This window comes from Colletotrichum costaricense, assembly GCF_030867565.1.
Source record: "Colletotrichum costaricense strain IMI 309622 chromosome Unknown Scaffold_5.1, whole genome shotgun sequence".
NCBI lineage: Eukaryota > Fungi > Ascomycota > Sordariomycetes > Glomerellales > Glomerellaceae > Colletotrichum > Colletotrichum costaricense.
In genome coordinates, this window is record NW_026848234.1 from 2,370,557 (window position 1) to 2,386,955 (window position 16,399).

At 54.5% G+C, this 16,399-nt stretch overlaps 7 protein-coding genes across 7 annotated transcripts; 3 read left to right on the plus strand and 4 right to left on the minus strand.

Annotated features, from left to right (window-relative positions):
- Nucleotides 1-39: 39 nt before the first annotated feature.
- On the plus strand, nucleotides 40-621 carry CCOS01_05924 (uncharacterized protein; the record flags this gene model as incomplete). Its single annotated transcript, XM_060454098.1, has 2 exons — nucleotides 40-75; nucleotides 211-621. 2 exons carry the CDS (start codon nucleotides 40-42, stop codon nucleotides 619-621), a joined length of 447 nt encoding a protein of 148 aa, XP_060315870.1.
- A 793-nt stretch (nucleotides 622-1,414) lies between these two features.
- CCOS01_05925 (uncharacterized protein) lies at nucleotides 1,415-2,476 on the minus strand (the record flags this gene model as incomplete). The annotated part of the gene is made up of 1 exon (XM_060454099.1): nucleotides 1,415-2,476. The coding sequence occupies one exon, from the start codon at nucleotides 2,474-2,476 to the stop codon at nucleotides 1,415-1,417; it is 1,062 nt and encodes a 353-aa protein (XP_060315871.1).
- A 541-nt stretch (nucleotides 2,477-3,017) lies between these two features.
- On the plus strand, nucleotides 3,018-4,288 carry CCOS01_05926 (uncharacterized protein; the record flags this gene model as incomplete). Its single annotated transcript, XM_060454100.1, has 2 exons — nucleotides 3,018-3,253; nucleotides 3,334-4,288. The coding sequence occupies 2 exons, from the start codon at nucleotides 3,018-3,020 to the stop codon at nucleotides 4,286-4,288; spliced, it is 1,191 nt and encodes a 396-aa protein (XP_060315872.1).
- Nucleotides 4,289-5,367: 1,079 nt separating this feature from the next.
- Nucleotides 5,368-7,084, minus strand: CCOS01_05927 (isocitrate dehydrogenase; the record flags this gene model as incomplete). Its single annotated transcript, XM_060454101.1, has 2 exons — nucleotides 5,368-6,329; nucleotides 6,688-7,084. The coding sequence occupies 2 exons, from the start codon at nucleotides 7,082-7,084 to the stop codon at nucleotides 5,368-5,370; spliced, it is 1,359 nt and encodes a 452-aa protein (XP_060315873.1).
- Nucleotides 7,085-8,587: 1,503 nt separating this feature from the next.
- CCOS01_05928 (uncharacterized protein) lies at nucleotides 8,588-8,761 on the plus strand (the record flags this gene model as incomplete). Its single annotated transcript, XM_060454102.1, has 1 exon — nucleotides 8,588-8,761. One exon carries the CDS (start codon nucleotides 8,588-8,590, stop codon nucleotides 8,759-8,761), a length of 174 nt encoding a protein of 57 aa, XP_060315874.1.
- Nucleotides 8,762-13,462: 4,701 nt separating this feature from the next.
- On the minus strand, nucleotides 13,463-14,382 carry CCOS01_05929 (uncharacterized protein; the record flags this gene model as incomplete). The annotated part of the gene is made up of 2 exons (XM_060454103.1): nucleotides 13,463-13,880; nucleotides 13,943-14,382. The coding sequence occupies 2 exons, from the start codon at nucleotides 14,380-14,382 to the stop codon at nucleotides 13,463-13,465; spliced, it is 858 nt and encodes a 285-aa protein (XP_060315875.1).
- A 672-nt stretch (nucleotides 14,383-15,054) lies between these two features.
- On the minus strand, nucleotides 15,055-15,303 carry CCOS01_05930 (uncharacterized protein; the record flags this gene model as incomplete). The annotated part of the gene is made up of 1 exon (XM_060454104.1): nucleotides 15,055-15,303. The coding sequence occupies one exon, from the start codon at nucleotides 15,301-15,303 to the stop codon at nucleotides 15,055-15,057; it is 249 nt and encodes an 82-aa protein (XP_060315876.1).
- Between the last annotated feature and the right edge of the window lie 1,096 nt (nucleotides 15,304-16,399).

Below are 16,399 nucleotides of genomic sequence, written 5' to 3' on the forward strand. Positions count from 1 at the left end.
ACAAAATCACCTTTACCAAGCGCGGGATCAACCAACAAGATGAACCCTCTTCAGAAGAACAAGGTCGACGTCTCGGTACGTTCAATCCAGCCACTTGCTACCCAATGCCCCACCTTGAGAACCAAGCCCGCGATGGCATCACGGCTTCCATGACCGACCAATTCTCATTGCGTTCTTTGACGAATCTGGTACTGATCCTTCTCTTTACAGTCCCTTTCCCCTGAGGAACAGCGTCTCTTCCGCCTTTACGGCAAGCTCCCCTCTCGCTCCGACCATTTCGCCAAGCACTTGAAGGACCGCAAGTACTTCGATTCTGGCGACTACGCCATGTCAAAGGCGGGCAAGGGTGACAGCGTCGATACTGGCGCTGTCGGATCCCAGCACCCCGTTCCCGAGAACATCCCCCATCTCTCGAGCCCCGTCAACAACTCCTCATCCTCCCTTAATGGCAACAAGCACCACGGCAGCATCGCCGCCGGTGCCCACGCCGGCAGCCCTGTCAAGGAGGCGAGCTTCCTCAACAGAGAGACCAGCGCTGAAGAGGCCGAGCTTAAGGACCAGGAAAACACCTCTCCAGTCGACGGAGCCGCAAAGACCGAGGCTATCCCTATCCGGAGATGAGGCCCTGCAGGACCTTTTCGTCTATACTCTCTCCCTTGTCCCAAGTTTCGTAAAGGTGTTGTCGACACTACACGACGGCAAATTGGGTTGTTTCACGGGGCCAAATTTCTACTACGATGTTATGATGCTGTGTTGATGTTTTCACGGGTCTCTTAGGCGTTGGAATGGGGTTGGGAACCAAGTACAAATGGTTGTTGAATGGACTGGGACGGTTGTCTCTAAGTTTGTCTGCTGTGGAAGGACTTGCGGATTACGACGCTTTCAAGGTCGCGCTACTGGATATCATGTCCGCGATGTACGGCACTATTGCGAAGACTGAAGCTTGTCCGTACATGGTTTTTTTTAGGACTGAAGGAGGAAGATGAACGAAGAACGACAGGCATATGGCGGCAACTAAATCGAAACCCCCTTCGTTTTGTCCGTATGCGCGCATGGCAGCGTTTGCGTTGTCCCTCAAGCCCCCCACTCTGGAGGCGGGGTTTGAGTGCGCAAATGCGGTTCTTACGAGTGACCACCTTGTCTGTCCTCGTGGGTGCTCACATGCTCCTCTGCCGACCATCCAACTCTCCTCTATAGTCCCATAGAGGCCATCTACCTGCTGCATAGCTTAGAGTTGTTAGCACAGCTCGATCCGAGCAAGTCACAAAGATGCCCACAGCTTTCAATGTCAAAATGAAAATGTTGCGGGAACCCAATCTATTGATGAGCAATGAGACACTTCTTTTGATGCCATACGCCGTTCCGTATCCCAGTAACCTCCCTCCCAGTGGACAATCTCTATAGGTGCCCTTGTTCACAGATCCAGACCCTTGATCGCCATATCCTTGGCGCCTTCGAATGTCTTGTTTCCTCCAATGAAGCCCGCAGCGTGGACGAAGACACAGCCGGGGATGCCAGAGATGCCGTCCAGTTCCGCATCTCTGAATCCGCGCCACGCCTCGGGCAAGGGCTTGCGGCTCTCGAAAGAGTCCTTGGTGACGGGCACCGCCTGCACACGCCACTTGGCATCGGGGGTCGGCTTCTCGGGGTACAGGACGTAAACCACCGAGGGGTTACCTCCCTCGAGGGAGTAGAGGTGGTCCTTCCAGGGTGCGCTCTGGCCCTCGAGGACGAGCACGCGGCCCTGGGGGTCGTACTGGGTGCGCTTCTCGAAGGCGGCCTGCACGACGGCGCGGGCGGGCAGCCATGCCTTGGTGTAGTAGTCCAGGTCGGCGTCAAACTCCTCGCCGATGCGGCGGCTGGCCTTGACGAAACGCTCGTCCTCGAGCTTCTGGGCCTCGACGGGGTCAGAGGGGACCGGGTCGTTCCAGTTGGGGTTCAGGCGGCCGACGACAGAGCCAAGGGTGAAGGCGCCCTCGCTGAAGCGCTTCTCGAGACCCGCGGCGGCGACGGCCTTGGGGTCGTAGACGGAGATGCCGTTGTCGTGGGCGTCCAGGGCCTCGACGAAGCTCTCGTACAACTTGTTCCACAGCAGCTCGACTTCGGCGCTGCCCTCGGCGACGGGGGTCTCGGCGCCCTCGCTGAGCTTCTGGGCGATGATGGCCTTGCCAAAGTGCATAAAGACGAGACCGGCGCTGGAGAGCTTGGTGTTCTTGCCGGGGAAGGTGGTGGCGAAGCCGCGCTGGTGGTGGTCGTAGCGCTTCTGGCCGTCGTCGTACTCGCCGCCGACGTCGACGACGGTGTGGCAGGTCTCGAGAAGCTTGGGATCGCGGGTGCGGATCAGCTGGGAGTCGTGGTAGGTGGGCAGCTTGCGCAGCATGTGCACAGCGAGGGCCTCATCGGCGTGGAAGTGGCCATTGTGGGTGCCGATGGTGACGGGTGACATCTTGAGTCTCTTTGCTGCGTTTTCGGCCATTCGTAGAGGTTTGAAGAAACGGAACATACAATTGATGGACGGAAACGAATAATGACGAAGTTTTAGAATTAAAAAAGCGTTTGTGGGAACTGCAGTTCAATGATTTTCAACAAGTCTCTCTCTCACTGGTGAAGGAAGAATTGGAGAGTTTGAGATGTGATAGCCACACCCCGCTTTGACACACACACCCCCCACACCTTCTCACTTCGGAAGGTCGCTTATCTGAACTCCCTGCGTGGCTCTATTCTTGACGCTTTTCCCAAGCTCTCACTGGAGAGAAGTGGCCAGGAACGTGCATCGCAGCCTCGTCGTCGCCCTGCATCCGCGCGCCCGTGGAAACTCCATACTCAAGCAACAGTCAGCCGTAAATGTCATCAATACCAACCCCAAATCTGTCCCATCGTCAATGGTAGAAGTCATTCGCCATCCATCATCTACGGCCGAATCCCCATTTCTTCAATCGATTGATACAGCCCTCCAAACTACGATTAACTAGCTTCCCTCTGCGACTAACGAAAACTCTCCCGTGTCGTCCGCACCGATGCCATCCGCGATGAGCGACGCCAACGGCACCGTCGCGACCCGCGACGTCAAAGCCGAAGGTCAAGAGACCGAAGATGAGGAGAATGGAGAGGGAAAGGCGACATACAAGTCATGGAAGAAAAAGTATCGCAAGATGCGCATCACCTTTGATCAGAAGATGCACGACTGCGAGGAATTGCATCGCCAAGAGTCCCTGGCGCTTGCCACTGCGAAGCGCATCGCCATCGAGAATGAGTAAGTATCTTCTTGGAATCAATCTGCAGTCCCGTGCCAGCGTAGGTTGTTGCCGAGTCGTTTCTAATCCTCGGCCACAGTCGTATACTCGATCTGCTGCTCGACATGAACTCCTCGGCCCAGCTGCCCTTTGACAAGCGCTTCGATATCTCACAAGACCCGCCCGAAGACACGTCGTTCCCACCTCTTGACGTCGACAAGTCTGGAAAGAAGCCCGATGAACCTACCAAGTCGTTGGACACACTTCTCAAGGAGGTACCACATTATACCTACTCCCAAGCAAAGGAGCAGGACCCCACTGTCGTGGCCGACATGGAACCGTTCTCCGGCGAGCCTCACCCTCCTTCGTTCCTGACGGCCGACGACATTGACGACTACATCCACGACGTGGACCGACGTATCGACCCCGATAACCTCCTCCCGACGCTGGCTCCAGTCGCCCGCAGCAACGCTCCTCTTCCGGAGACCAACCCGCACGCCCTTTCCCAGACGATTGCGATGAAGAACCCCACGAGTGTCTACAATTGGCTCCGTAAGCACGCGCCGAAGACCTTCCTACAGGATGCCGAGAACGCCGCACCCGCCGGAGACGAAGAAGCAGCCGAGGCACCTCCGACAGATGGCCGGAGGCGACGCGGCGGCGGCGCGTCAAGAGGAGAGACTCGGGGCGGTCGCGGATCACGAGGCGGTAAGCGTGCCTCGCTCGCCGCCGTACGAGCCGAGAAAGCCGCGCAGCGAGCCGCGGAGAAGGCGGCCGCGGCGGCCGAAAGGGCAGCTGCTCTGCGCCGCGACGCGGACAGCTACGACCACAGCATGGACGAGGCCGACTCGGACGGTCCCAGCTTCGCGACACCGGCCACAGGTCGGGGCAAGAGAAAGCGCGCCGGTAGAGACGACGACGACGGATACCGGCCCCGGGGTTCAAGCAGCAGACCGACCAAGAAGAAGCGCAAGAGCGAGAGCGCCGACGTAAGCACCCCGACTGTGTCCAAGAGAGGCCGCAAGAGCGAGCTCTCCCGCGACAGAGACGACTAGAAGCTGCGTCAATGTAGATTGTCAGGTTGGTCGTCGGATGACTGATCGTTGTTCTTTTGTGGGAGGCCAGCCGAGATATCAAAACCATCAGGCCAAAATGCTTTAGATGTCACGATTGAGATGGCACTGTATGCTGTGGCCTTGGCTGGGCAGCTGAGAGTCAAATCAGCACAGAAAAACCCTTTCTTTTCCTAGACTTGTACACTACATTATGCATCGATGGATCTCTTTTTTATTATTTTCCTTTGACCTGTTGTTCTTTCCCACGCCCATCTAGCGCGGGTGCCTCATGAGCAATGGATGTGGGTAGGCTCAAGAAGGAAGACAGCGAGGACGAAACGGAGAGAGAGAGCTGGGGCGCTGAAGCTCGAGGAAACGGCGCAACGGGATTTCTTGACCAGATCCAGATTGGGATGGGCAAAATTAGGGAGTAGCAATGGTGCATTTTCTTTCCTTTTTACATTTCTCTCTGAACATGCACTGCTGAATACCGAATATCTTGTGAGATGAGGGATCCCTATTCCATTGCGGAGGGCTGAGATGGCGAGACAGCTCACCGCCCAGTCAGCATATCATTGAGCTTTGGGACTTGCTTTCTTCTTATCTTTTGTTGGCTGTGGATCTCGACATTTGGTATTTACCAACGGTAGCCGCATCACTATGTACAAACAAAGCCAAACCCTCCATATGCCATGTGTCGATATGCTGAAACCAGATGATATCAAGTTGACTAGAACAGAAACCAGAAAGAACAAAGAGCCAACGGAAAATATAGAGAGATGATCCATCATGCCCCTGCAGCTTCGATATGCAAGAGAGAAAACAAGATTCGCATGTTCACGCAGGTTAGATACAGAAGGCCCTCTTCTTCGCATACGCCAAGGGGGAGCTTCGTAGATCGTAGATCGTTCCGCCTCCTTTCTCATGTCTTGAAGGTTCGTCTATCCCATAGGAAGCCGGCTTTCGCCCCCTCTCTCTACAGAATGTAGCGTTTTCTTGAAGTCTACAAGAGTGTTATTCGTTTTTTTCTTCAACAACGGCGGGTCCGCATTTCTTTCTTCGGTATTTTGTCTCTGAATTTACAACTTCTCCTTGAGGATGTTCTTCATGCGGCGCTCGACGGCGTTGAGGTACTCGTTGGTAGTGACGTAGTCGGAGCGGGCGGTCTTGCCGCAAGCGAGGGCCAAATCCTTGGTCATGATGCCGTCAACGTCGACGGTGTCGATGCAGGCCTTCTCGAGGGACTCGGCAAAGGCGACGACCTCGGGGGTCTCGTCGAGCTTACCGCGCTGAATGAGACCGCGGGTCCACGCGAAGATGGAGGCGATGGGGTTGGTGGAGGTCTCGTTGCCCTTCTGGTGCTCGCGGTAGTGGCGGGTGACGGTACCGTGGGCGGCCTCGGACTCGAAGGTCTTGCCGTCGGGAGTGATGAGGACCGAAGTCATGAGGCCGAGGGAGCCGAAGCCCTGGGCGACGATGTCGGACTGGACGTCACCATCGTAGTTCTTCAGGGCCATGATGTAGCCGCCGGAGGACTTGACCATCTGGGCAACCATGTCGTCAATGAGACGGTGCTCGTACCAGATGCCAGCGGCCTCGAACTCGGCCTTGTACTTGGTCTCGTAGAGCTCCTGGAAGATGTCCTTGAAGCGGCCGTCGTACTTCTTGAGGATGGTGTTCTTAGTGCTCATGTACAGGGGCAGCTTCTTGGTGAGGGCGAGCTTGAAGGAAGCGTGAGCGAAGCCGGTGATGGATTCGTCAGTGTTGTACTGGGTCTGAGCAACACCGCCGCCATTCTTGAACTTGTAGACCTCGATCTCCTGGGGCTCGCCGCCCTCGGGGGTGTAGACCATCTTCAGGGTGCCGTTGCCGGGGAGAACCGCATCCTTGGCGCGGTACTGGTCGCCGAAGGCGTGACGGCCGATGATGATGGGCTTCTTCCAGCCGGGCACCAGGCGGGGAACGCGGGGGATGACGATGGGCTCGCGGAAGACGGTACCGCCGAGGTGGTTACGAATGGTGCCGTTGGGGGAGAGCCACACTGTTGGGAGGGGAAGGGAACCATTGAGTTAGTCCATGTTCTTTGTACTGCTAGGTAGGGTTGCTTTGGGGTGCTTTAGGAAAGGGCCATTGATGACAGGATCTTTGATGTGCGGCCACTGGAATTGTGCAGGTTGCGAAGGTGCAGAGGGGGGGATCAAATGCAATGCGCCGGCGCTGCATCCCCGGAGTGCGGGGAGCTGGAGAATGAGACAGGTCCCACGGCGCGGATGCGACAAACCCGGGGGTTCGATCTGACCAGTCCAACGGCCGGTGGGAGACTCTTGAGCGGGCAAGGAACAGTGCCGGAAGAAGAGGGAAGGTAGACGGCGAAAAGACATCCACTGCGCGTTACTTACTTTGCTTAAGCTTGAACTCCTCGACGCGCTGCTCATCGGGGGTGATGGTGGCGCACTTGACACCGACTGAGTACTTCTTGATAGCCTCAGCAGCTTCGAGGGTGACCTTGTCGTTGGTCTCGTCACGGTAGGGCAGGCCGAGATCGTAGTACTTGAGGTCGATGTCGAGGTAGGGGTGGATGAACTTGTCCTTGATAGTCTGCCAGATAATGCGGGTCATCTCGTCGCCGTCGAGCTCGACGACGGGGTTCTTGACCTTGATCTTGGCGGCGGCGGCCATTGTGCGGGCAAAGTTGAAGGAGGCGGAGGAGGAGAAGGAGGCGGAAGACTGGGGAACGATGAAGGAGGGCCGGAGAGCAAAGGTTGCGGGACGGCGGAGGAAGCGGGCTGCGTTCATGATGGGCGGTTTGCGAGGCGGCGCGCGGGAGGAATTGGGATTTGAGGGATTGTTTTCGGCTTTTCGGTCGGGAAGGCGGCGGCGGGGGAGCTTCTTGGGCCGCGGTTACTAGGAGGAGCCGGGTCGTGTGATCCGGTAGTGAGCTTCGGGTGGTGGTGGCGGCGGCGGCAGAAGCAGATGCAACGGCACGATGACGGGCTTGCTGCAGGCTGTCAAGAGTGCAGACTGTACGAGCGGATGAGGCGCTTGACAGCTAAGCTACGAACAAGGTGCTGACGATCGCGAAGCTAAGGATGCTCTGCTGTTGCTTTTTGGAGAAGGAGGAGAAGGATGGAAGGTTTGCTTGCAAAGGATAGACAACAAAACCGCGAGGGAAAGATTGGTTGAGGGGGAGGAGTGAAAAGAGGCAAAGTGGCCGGTTGCAATTGAGACCTTGTCGAAGCAGGAAAGGACAGGAAAAGGGCAAGTCGCGCAAGAAGTTCACGCAGTAGAAAAACGCAGTCGCAGCAGCAGGAGAGAGCGGGATGGCAGCCGAGCCGAGATCGTCACAGGTGTGCCTTCCGGGGACCGGTGTGTGGGTGTGTGACGGTGTGAGGTAGAGGTACCACAACAGCTCTGTTTTTGCGGGTATCGCCTCCCAGTCTGTCACTCTTCGTTGGTCGCGAGGTAACGGCTTGTAAGTAGCAAGACTAATGAGAATGCTCAAAAGGCATGGATAGCATCGGCCCCCGGCCAGTCTTGCCTCAAGGGGTCGTGGTTCCAGTTCCTTTTCCTCCGTCTCGGACCTCTCTTCGGCCTTTGCGCTTCTCGGGGCTCATAGTTCTGACTTTGATGAGTCCTTTTCTTCATCCTATATCGGCGGTCTCTGGGCATTCTTCAGTTCTTGCTAAATCTTTGGAGCTAGAGAAGGTTTTTGCGATATTTTCCTGGTGTGACTCGAAGAAAGAAATATGGCATAAGACTAGCTACCTACGCACAACTTCTTCGCGCAACCCGTCGCATGACGAAAAGCAATCCAACGCAAATCTTCTGCAGCAACTTTTTTGCTGTTTTTTCTGCAGTGGTTGTCTCAGAAATACCATTTGTGACCCTTTCCTGGGCCTTGGCCCGTCTCTGCTGTTTGCGGACCAATGCCAATTCGTCATCTGCTCTGAGAGGACAGGAGCATGGGAGCAATGCATGAAAGCAGCGTGATTGGAAGGGTTAACAGGGCCTCTCTCTCATAAAAATTACAAAAGGTCCCCCTTGTCACGAATTTGTCCAGTCTTTCCTCCTCTTCCGAATCCAATGTCCTCCCACCACCCACCCCACACGTTGCCAGAGAGCTTCGTGCGGGGAAAGCAACCAAGACAGTCGAGACGAAACAGCATCCCAAAGTTGGTCACCAGATGATTTTGCGCGCAGTCGATTGTTTCGTCTGTTGTCGGATTGCTTGCTGCCGCGCTCTCTTGTAGTTAGCTTTTTGTCGGATGGGGAAGTTCATGCTGTAGACTTGAACTTGAGATGAAGATAAATTTGATCTTATCAAAGTATGGGGACGGTGAAATAGGCGTTTCCTCGGCATCTTGTCACTTTGGTCTCGCGCGCGGAATTTCTCCTGCCCGCAGCGACCCCCAAAATGCTTCAATCGCATTCGCAAAGGAAGTTGTGTCACAAATACAGCCAGCGCATAGGTAGTCAGCCGTGTCGACTCATGACAGAGCTTCCTAATTCTCTGCGTCCTATGTCAGTGCTTCCCTGCGATAGCTTCAAGGGAAAAAAAAACATTTTGCTTTCCAACTGAGCCCCACCATGACTGCTTTTTCCTGCATACAGCGGAGCTGGACTTGCTCCGATCTCGGTCGCACTAGGCCCGCAGACCCGACCTCCCGCGATAAGATCACCACGACCACCGAAGGAAGCACCGAGGAGTGGAGCTGGCCCTGTTACCTAAGCAGTGGCTTACCACTCATCCACTCCTTACCTAATCAAAGAGTCACGTGCCAACCAGCTTCTCCCAGATGGCGTCCTGTCATCGACCGCTGGCAGCGTCAGCTCAGCACGCATGTTATCATTCCATCCCTCGCGACCCGCGGGACCTCGTGCATGTACGACCGACACTCGAGATCAAGATTAACCCTGAACGTATACGAATTTGCGCAGTTGTCGTCAGGTGTGCAACTCTGCAAAAGGAGACACCCGTCTCTCTATGTCTCCGCCCGCCTGACAGGAAGGATGGAAACCTGCAATGTAACAACAATACATGGTCCTTTTTGGTGTTCATGGGCGTCTATTTTCCATTCCATGCCGGTCAGATATCGATAGTTCGCAAAGCACAATGCCACTTTGCCTCAGCTGAAAATACCCCCGACATTTGTCTTCGTCCCCGTCAGATCTTGGCGTACGGGGTCTTTCTCTCTTTCTCTACTCCGTCCTACGGATACCTGTCATTACCTACCTGGTATTAGCCCCGTATTCGTGCCATCTGAGTCTCGGACGAGAGGAATTCAACATGCAAGGCCGCAGGCGGCCCGGTAATAGCAACCGAGGACGGGCTTGCATCTTGCTAGGTACTACTGCTGTCCGCTGCCGCCGTCACAGCCACACTCTGCCCAGCCGTTTGTCTCAGTCGCATCTCACTACGTCTCAATTTTTGGGACCTCTTCAGCCCTATCCCAAGAGGTTTCCCTTCCGACTTCCAAGCTTTCCATACCGCACCCTTCCTAGTTTACCCCTCCAGGTCCTCCACATTATCTCACTTTTGTTTCTTTTTTCTCTTTTTTTTTACGTTCCACTCCAGAGACACACAGAGAAAGGCGGGAGTTTGCGGTCACGGTCGATCGGGGATAGTCGGTCAAGTGTCTCACTCCTCAACAGCAGAGACATAGGTATCATAATTCGACCCTGTCGTCTGTCGGCCGTCATCCTTCCGGGCCTTCCTATGTATGTACCTGCAACCACGGGGAGGATCTTCACTGCTGTTGTCCGATCCAACTCTGTGACCTTGTCTTTTTTCTCTCTATACCCATTCCAGCCAGATGCCACCTCACCTTGCCTTAATTCGCAAGAAATAAAAGACCGTCACGACACCATGAACCCCTACGCCCTTTTGTATCTCGCCCTTTTGTATTTGAGGTTTGGCAAAAGTTCCGCCCTTCCTTCTCCCCGTCGCGAAGCTGCCCTTACTACTGCTAGTAGGCGTACATCAGTTTTACGGATAGCAATTATGATAATGACGACGATGATGATAACGCACCTTCGCCTATGACTCACCAAGTCCGAAAGGCGGGCAGGCTATGATCCATGGTGATTAGGAAAACACGAAAGCTAATGCACAGCAATCCTCACGACGTTTAGTTCCTCCCCCTTCCCCCTTCCCCCCCGATCCGAAATCCGTATCCGCCATGCCGCCATGCAATGTCCCATCAACCCATGCCACAATTGGCGCTAAACACCCAAGACATCAGCGGAGTCGCGGAGTCGCGGAGTCGTTGATTACCTAGTGGCTTTATGGTTCAAGAACCGAGGCCAAAGAAACCAGGTAGCGAGAAACTCGCGAGAAATAGGCCACAGCTTCGCTTCTTCCTCCTTGTTTCAACCTCATTCGTACCCCCGGAAGCAAGTCAAGTATTGCTGTAATCATTGTACTAAGCCTGCTCGTCAGCATATCAACCTGCATCCTCGCATGTTAGGTATAGAGGGAGGCTAAGGGAAAAGGGACCTCTCAATATCCACTGGTAGCACAGACTTGCTCCAAAAAAACCATCACCGCCTCATTAACCTCGCCCACGCCTCTAATCCGCATAAACGCTTCAATACCCATTCGCCCAAATCCTTTCCCTTGCAGCATGGTCCCGATGACCATCATCCTCTTCCTTGACTTGGACTCGAACACTATTTCTCCTATACACTAATGTCTGCCTACGTTTCAACTCTCTTGACTACGCCGTACACGTACCCAAGCAAGCCCTGCGCGCGAATCCTGAAATGCTACCTGGGCGCGTTTAAAGCGTGATGCCCACCTAACGCGCGCAAACGGAGATACATATTCCCAGGCGCTTCGGCGGTGGGCCAGGCAGGCAGGTCATCGGCATTGACAAATGGCAAATGGCAACGTATTTACTGTCATTTTACTGCGTTGCCAGTTGAAGGGAGAGTATCTGTATGCATAGCCTTAATGTGACGTCAAATCAGATAATGCCGGACTCAACGCCGAGCTTTCTAGTCTCACAGTCTCGTCTCATCTCATCTCATCCCATCCAAGGTAGGCAAACTGACGACGAAAAAAAATGTAAACCAATATTATTGTAATACTCCCATGAGCTGACGGGTTACACAAAAAGTAGAGACATGAGAAGAGAAAAGAAAAAGGCCCGAGGTGGTCCACGGTAGAAAAGGACCATGCACTAATCACCCCCGAGTCATCCCATGCCCGCTACCTCACGTAGTTCTATGTAATGCGCGCGTGTGTGTATGTACCTCGAGGTATACTATGTACGTTCGTTCCACCGTCAGCAACTATGTACGGTAATCTGTCGATTCTAAGCCACCACCGCCCGTCTCCCCGCACCCTGCAGCTTCCAATACAATGCCCCCCCCCTCCCCATTCCATCCATCCCACATCATCGTGTGTCTCTTTGCAATTAAACAAGCACCGAGAACGCCCTACCCCATCAATGATCACCATCACCATCACCATCATCATCATCACCCATTCCCACAAGGCTGTCTCGGTGATACGGTGTCACTATAGACAAGCAGAAGCGCGCGTTTCACCGCATCCTTCTTCTTTGCCGTCCTCCACATCGACTGCCACCACAACCACATCCACGCCCGCTCTCTGCTCACCTTACCTTACCTTACCCTAAGCTACCGTTCGATTCGGCAGGGTGTACAAGATAAAGCTCGCCACGGCACAGTAGTGTAGCTTCCTTCCGCGCAGGCAAAAAGCTTCCTTCCTTTATCCCCTAAGCGAGACCTCCGTGGTGTATCCGTACGGTAAAGGTAGGTAGATGGTCTCATCTGATGTGCGTGCTTAGCTTCCCGCTCCCCCGTCAGCTGTGCGATGTATGTATGTAGATGCATTTCGAATTCAGGGTATCTTTGTCTTTCTTGTCTCGTTGTCTGCCTTCTCCTCTTGGCGAATTACTCTGTAATGTCTTCCTGTTTCCTTGGGCCGAAATCGTTGCAGTCGTGTAATAGTGTAGTTTGTCGTAATGGTCATCGTCGTCCATCTCCTCTCCTCTCCTCTCCTCTCCAACCCCCCTTCCAAACAAAAACAGTAAGCCGTCGTCCGCATCCATCCAGTTCGACAATACCTCCCCATCCCATCCGATCAGCCCAGTAAGGCCCCGTGCCGCAATGCGAGGAGACCGAGATGCCCGCCCCATATTAAACCTTTACAATCACCTCTCATGGTCCCGAATATGCCTTGCGCCACACCTGCAAGCTACCCCAATCGTCGTATCAATCCATCCTCTCGTCCCCATTCCCACCCCAGTCCCAAGACAGTTGAGCCATAACAAGACTGGAAAAATAGGCACAGCCCCACCGCCATGCAGACAACATAAGGAAAAGCGTCTCGCGACGTACATCCGTCTATCGATCACCACACACCTTGAGGTAACACCAAGACCACTAAGACCGCTAGGCCCAACCACCCTTGCATCCTCCGGCCATGTGCTCCCTGCTTTTCGTGTCCCTGCTTGCCCATTCAGAAGAGCGAATGGGTAGCCAAGTAGGCAAAGGTTCCCAGGGCCCATTATCGTCAGATGTGCAGTGGTCAAAGCCACACAGCCTGCATAGACTTCTTCTCGAAGCCTTCCCACATGGGCAAAGCCTGTCGTTGAAAAAACAACCTCTTCCGCGAACCTCTTACCCTGCTGCTCCACATGACCGCCTGGGACCATGCAGTCCATGCCCAATCGTATCTAGACTCAGTAGGTAACATCATGGCCTGTTGAGCTAAGGACGGACTGACTTTGCTGCGACTGTTGCTGGCCACCAATTCCGAAAGAGAAAGTGAGCTGCAACAAGGCCGAGTCGTGCCGACGTGATTGGTTGTGCAACCCGACTCTATGGTATGGTTGCCAACGTCATAAGCTTGTGTTGCCTCAGCCGCACTCTTGTCAGTGGGCCACACCAAAGAAAGAGAGACGTTTTGCCGGGTCGCTAAAAGCCAGCATGTCGTGTCGGGCGACGGCCCTGGCTCCTGTACTCCGGAACCTGGGCTTCGTTTCGCTGTCAACTTTTACCGCCTTCTTCCTGTGGGGAAAGCAACCGGGGCGTCGTTTTCCAAGCTCTTGCAGGTGCGTCTTCACCTCTAGGCATCAGCTTTGACCGTGCCTGTGGCCCAATGGTGATCCGCCTTCGACGATGGGGCAGTGCCAACGATGACCCTCAATGCCAACCTCGCGCACGCTTGCGTTTGTCTTCACACGGATTCTTGCACTTGGGGCAAACGTGGTCCGGATACGAATTGACATCAACCCTTATCAAGCACTTTGAGCACCGCCACCATCGCGACGAGAGATTGCGTCCCTGGAGCCAGCTGTCGTCCACGTGGGTGCCCCGCTTGAAAATATCTTCGTTGTGATAGTCTCGCAGGTGATCTCTGAAGTGGTCCCGTCGTCCGAATGGTTCGCTTCTTCGCGAGCACTTTGGATAGTCGCACTTGTGAGCTTCCTTCTTTGAGGGGTCTTGGTGGACTTGTCTATAGTGTCTCTCGAGGTCGGCCTTGCGCTTGAACGGGTTTGCTGTGCATCCCGCCTCGAGGCAGGGGAATTTGTAGTCCACGACTTCTTGCTGCTCTTGGCCACTGCGCACAGCATTGTTAGCACCGCTTGACCATCTCTGTCAGAGGCCTCCGCATTGACTAACCCTTGATGGGGTATCACTGTTGGATACTGCCCTGCAGGAACATATCGTGGTTTCATCTGCCAGTAGCCTCCGTCTTCGGTGGGAACGTAGTCGTACTGCGACCAGTCTACGTTTCCATAGTAAGGTTCAGACGCTTGTTGTGCCGATGAAGACGCAGCACTCGCATACTCGTCTGCATAGTATCCTCCATAGCTCTCGTCGTAGCCATCGCCATAGTCGCCCGTAGGAGAGTGGCTCATGTTATGCGTGTATGAGTATGACATACCAGGCGAAGAGCCGTATGAAGATGGTGTAAGAGGACCTCGGGAGCTGATATCGGAGGGCTGGCGAGCAAGTTCCGGAGCCTCTAGGAAAGTAGGGGAGTCAAGGTAGTCTCCTGCCGATACTGGAGACGTTGCGTTAACATGATAGCCTGCTCCGCGGTAATAGTGGCTGTCCATTGTTTCTGACTTAAACAAGTGGAACTGTCGTGCTGTCTAAACCGTTTATATCCCGGCTTCTGGATAGCAGTTCAGTAAAGGGAGGGTGACCTGGCAAGGTTGGGGGAAGCATACAACATTTAAAGGAGAGTAAGCAGTAGCGAGGAATGCCGGGAGCCAAGGAAAATATACCAACTTACATAAATGGGATGCCAGTGTCAGACTCGTGGGGGGGGGGGGGTGGTAGGCAGGCTGGTTTCGGAGAGTCAAAAACGTGGCTCACACATAAATACCCATGGAAGTAAGGTAGCTTAGATTGTGAATAAGTAGAGTACAGGCAAAAATCCTCGTCGCCGTGGGGTTTATAGTCCAGAAAGGAGTGGAAGCCTGTTCATGAACAGGGTAAGTGTTAGGCAAAGTGCAGTACCGAACAACACTAGAGTCCGAGCAGATAAAGGATTTGTTGAAGTGATTCCCAAATGACAAGCTCACGAATTGGAGGGGGAAGTGGGTGGTTCAAGTATGAGCGGGACAAGGCAAATTCAAGTTTCACCGCCTTGGAGCTGGAAGGAATAAAGGTGGCAGCGAGACGTCAAGCGGCACAGATACACGAGCAGGCGGTAGAATGGGGTCATGGCAGCCCACCAGCACAAGGCTTCGACCTCCGTAAGACGGCCTTGGCCATGGGGAGCCTCAAATGAGCGGGCATGTCGAACGTCGTAAAGCTCCATCAGCCCCCGGGCCATTTCCGCGTAGGGTGAAGATGGGATAGAGTTGTCTTGGCCATACGGCGCGAAGCGAGGAAACAACTGCAAGTGCTGGGTTTCTCCACCAACTTGAACGTTTGATCAAGTGAGAGGCGGTCCTCGGTGAGTGACATGCTTCTAGAAGGGGGCTTAGAATCGCCAGCCACCAAGTCGATGGATTCATGCGGGAAGACATGCATAACTGGCAACCTGGTCTGAGAACAAACCGGCGAGATTCGAGATCAGGTCAGCCCAAGACCCGCCAGATACTCCCATGACGATGCACCCACCTATCACTCGACAGGGCTGGCGGCGGGGTGGTTAAAGAGCGCGGTACGGATACATTCGAGGGGGCCTCAACCGCCGTTGACATTGAATCGAAAGGGGGGACCAGTTCCGGCTGGGCAGTCAGCTCTGAGTTACCATGAGTGTTTTTGGGCAGACTTCATTGGTAAAAGGTACTGGCGACCCAAGACATGTCTGGCAGACCCAAAAGATAAACCGGGGCAGAGAAAGGCCCCATTATGGAAATGTTTCTGGTGGTCGGTTTGTACGGCACGGCAGGGTCAAGGTCAGTCAACCCAGAGTTGGGGACTCGAGGTACCGCGTCTAGTGCAGGACCGGACAAGGGGCTCGAAGATAAGCCAGTGAGCTATGAAACCGACAGTTGTGAGATATGTCATGGATGGCGAGAGATTGTCGCTCAGTGGCATAGCAAACTGGACGGTAGCAATTAGGGCGTTGTAGGGCTCGGGCTCGGGGCGGACTTGGCAGGATGCGATGCGGCTGTCTAGATGGACTGAAGATCGGAATCGCGGAGGAGAGGCTTGACTGGTAGAATATCTCGTTGCCTGGCCCCGCACTGCCACACTAGTGTGCGCGTGAACGCTTGCAGTCCCAGCCCTTGCTGCTGTGCAGGGTCCGAATGCTAGAGTGGAATCAGCCAAGAAACAATGGTACCGCAAATCATGAAGCCCTCACTGGTCCAATCGTAACCAGGTAGGTGAGGCCATAGTAAGCCTAGGGGGCGGTTTGGAATCCAATGGAGTCTCTCACTCTCTGGCGGAGGACCCCTCTGCCCAGCGAAGCGATTCCCTTCTGGGGCAGACATTGAATACGGAGTACCGTTGTACCTCGGTTGCTTTCCTGGGAGTGAGTTGTTGTCATGGCTCGTTGATGGATTGTGTGGTGCTGCGCAGCACAGTTGCAGTGCAACCACTGTCACATCGAGGTATTCCATCGGGGGCCAATCCGCTGGATCCGCCGCAAAGCTGCATGTTGCCTACCGGAAT